The sequence below is a fragment of the Triticum dicoccoides genome, chromosome 2A (genome assembly GCF_002162155.2).
Source record: "Triticum dicoccoides isolate Atlit2015 ecotype Zavitan chromosome 2A, WEW_v2.0, whole genome shotgun sequence".
NCBI classification, from domain to species: Eukaryota; Viridiplantae; Streptophyta; class Magnoliopsida; order Poales; family Poaceae; genus Triticum; species Triticum dicoccoides.
In genome coordinates this window covers 708674329-708677592 of record NC_041382.1, presented here as the reverse complement: position 1 = coordinate 708677592, position 3264 = coordinate 708674329, and the positions used below count along the sequence as shown (strand labels likewise).

At 50.6% G+C, this 3264-nt stretch overlaps 1 protein-coding gene across 1 annotated transcript; it reads right to left on the bottom strand.

Moving 5' to 3' along the window:
* Positions 1–844: 844 nt before the first annotated feature.
* Positions 845–3045, bottom strand: LOC119356453 (protein REVEILLE 2-like). The gene is made up of 4 exons (XM_037623407.1): positions 2898–3045; positions 2463–2643; positions 1927–2354; positions 845–1759 (listed from the first exon to the last, which is right to left on the bottom strand). The coding sequence occupies exons 1-4, from the start codon at positions 2910–2912 to the stop codon at positions 1127–1129; spliced, it is 1257 nt and encodes a 418-aa protein (XP_037479304.1). The 5' UTR covers positions 2913–3045; the 3' UTR covers positions 845–1126.
* Positions 3046–3264: the final 219 nt, after the last annotated feature.

Genomic DNA, 3264 nt, shown 5'->3' with positions numbered 1-3264 from the left:
TCCACGTCCATCACTCCACGATGAGGTATCTTTGAAGATGTTAGTGAGTTTCCGCATCTCGAATTTCGTATTGAACTTGGAAAGAGTCGGATGTGGTCTTTCCTTCTAATTGGACACACCATATTCTTACATGAATTCGTAGTAGTAATCCAAATCTTGGCCACACTTATTGTTAGTGGTCTTGTTGTGCAAGATCACGGTGGCAGTTAATCCCAAATGCCCTTTCCACATCTTTTCTTGCACCTAAAGCGGACGCCGCCTGCTTCCTCACACCACAAGGCGTCGCTAGGCTATACATCAGCGATAGGCTTCTCGACCCTATTCCTTGCAACCGTTGAGGATACGAAGACAACTAATCTGGATTCCCGCACGAAGAACTACAGACACAAAATCTTATTGTTCGTCAGCACGGATCTTGAAGTACACTGAGGGGGTGCATTGGAAGGTAAAAGGTAGTAGGGTGTTTTTTAGTCGAAAAAGTAGTAGCGTTAGGGATGCAAATTTGTGACCCTCACCCTGTTTATTTGAACTAAACAAAGTAAAATTTCAGAAGTTGTGAGACATCTTCCTGACTTTTTTGTTGATTTAGTTGTTGAGCGAAAGAGGGTCATAGAATACCTTCAAGGTTACCTATTTGTAGGTTGGTTTTCATCTGCTAGTGTCTGATTCTTCTGATTCAAGTTCACACCTGTGGGTGGGTAAAACACATATAACATGATCCGTAATTCTGGAAGTTCTTCCGTGAGGACGTCTACAGAAGAAGGCTTAAACAGCCAGTCCTCATCTAATTATATTCACCCAGCACAACACATCATCTAGTATAACAACTATAGTACAGTGGTACTTATGAAGTATTCAGTTCATTTGCCATGCTTAAACATTTTGCAAGTAGGGCGTCGGTGTTCGGTTCATCTGTCAAAAGCATAGTACAACTAAGAAGGCCTTGCGGCATTCTCCTGCCATGCCATTGATGAGAGCTGTGCAATAGTTAATTTACATCAGGGCGATCGATCCTACTACAACTACGCCAAAATTATATAGGTCAAACGTCGACCTCTGAACCTCCGCCAATGGGGCGAGATCACAGACGCCCAATGAACACTCTGTACCTCAGGCCTTCCATGGTTTACAAGCAGAGCCTCGTCATCTCTCTATCCGCCTCCTCCCTGGGAGCCTGGGGCTGCATCGCCTTGCTCTCGGCCGCGCACCTCTTGTACGGCATGAAACCTCGCTGCTGGACGAAGGCCGGGCTCACACGCTCTCTCAAACCTGCAGCATGCACCATTTCGTCGTCGCCGCCAACCGCTCCCGTGCATGACTCTGCAGAATTCCGGGCTGTTGTTTCAGCCACACTGCTGGAGGCCGTGTTCGACGACGCTTCCCTCCGCCTAAGCTCGGCGGCGGCTTCGGAAGCATGTTGCTGGTGCTGTTGATCTGCCTTGGGGCTTGATGACACGGGGTACGGCACACTTCCATTGTTGTAGCCGAAGAAAACTGCCCCTTGAGGAACATAGTACATGAACTGCTGCGAGTTTGCCAGCCATGGGCTCCATGTGTTCGCCTCTGGTGCACTGGTGGGTGTCTCGGCCGAAGTATCCAGTTCCATATCCGCGGCAGTTTGCAGGTTGCAAGTGCCAGGGTTTGGCAGCTGATGTGATTCATTCACAACAACTGTCTTTCCAAACAGCTTCAGGACCGGAGCATCGGACGTGTTGTCACACACCACTTCTTCTGAAGTACCACTACTGCCCTTGGATTTCTGAAACACACAATCAAGAAAATTCATCAGAATTGGAAAGATTGAAGAATTTCATTGCATTCAGTAATAATAATGAAATATCTGCTGGTGTTTTGATATTTTGTGGACATGTTAAGACCGGATAGCTACTCTTGCAAGATATTACTATGCTTTTGCTGGGAGTATACCTTGGAATCATTGGTTGGTGGCGCTAGCACAGCGACCTCGGCGGTCCCCGTGCTCGGCGTGGGGCATCGCTCTTCAACGTCGATGGTCGAGGTGTCGCTGTCGAAGCTCTCGGAGCCGCCCAAGCCTATCTGCGAGGTGGTCACCACGGATGTCGGCGAGCCATTCCCCTGCTCACACATGGACAGCTGAGGCTTGTCGACCCGGAGGAGCGCGGCGTGGGCGTGCTTCCCCGGCTGCGCGCTCCTCTGGTTGCACGGGTACGGGTGCACCGACTTCCTCTTGGGCCGCGGCGGCGGGATCTGGATCGGCGGCCCGGCACCGCCGGAGCTGCTGCCGCCGCTGTCGCCGGACGAGTCCCGGGTGACCTTGGAGAAGAACTTCTGCGCATGGCTCCTGATCTGCACGGCCGTCTTGGTGCCTATGTGCTCTGCGGAGTGGAAGAAACCATTTGTCAGATCATGAGGATTTTTTGTCATTTTTACTCGGATGATAAGGTATCATCAGACACGGAGAAATTCTTGGGGAGGAAAGGTACCTTGAATTCGGCGCCAGGCGCGGCCATGGAGCTGCATGGCCTCCAGGAAGAGCTTGTGCTCCTCCTCGGTCCATTTCTCGCGCTGCTTGGTTATCATGTACGGCTTCCGCGCCTTGGGGGCTCGGGCCTCGGCCATCATCCGCGTATCGCTGCCGGAATTCAGCAGATCCGGCTTGGTTTCCTTCAGGAGGAAGAAAGGAGAGGATTTTGTTAGACTCGATTCGAAGGGTAAACGTTGAATTTTCTGCTTCGGATTTTTGTTTCACCAAACTAAATTCTAGTGCAGAAATAAAAGATATTTTCCAACCAACAAATATCTAGCATCTTTTTTCGTTTGAAAACAAAAGAAAAACAGTTCTGGCGGCCGTGGATCTTTCATCAACATGTTCAACTCCAACTAAAATCACATCTGAGCAAAGATCGAGCGATTATTACCTGAAAACGCGCCATATCTCTCTCCAGATCCTTCAAGATCAAAGCGCCGGCAAAGCCAAATCTCGCTGCGACGACCACGACGAAGAACAGAGGCGAAATCAGCAGCTCCTAATCTTTGTTGTTGCTTCTCGCTCCAAAGGAGAGCAGAGCAGGAGAGGAGAGGAGAGGAGAGGAGATGAGGAAAATGAGGAGGCGTGTGCTGCGACGGGGAGGGAGGGGAGGGGGGAGAAAAAGAGCTCGGCCAGGGGTGCCACCTCGGACGGGATTTTTGGTTGCTTTGCGCTTTTCCCCGGTGCGCTTTTCTGACTCGCGCAAATATCCTAGCGCCCAAATGTGTTCATCCATGTGCTGTGCTCCCCGCCCGTGG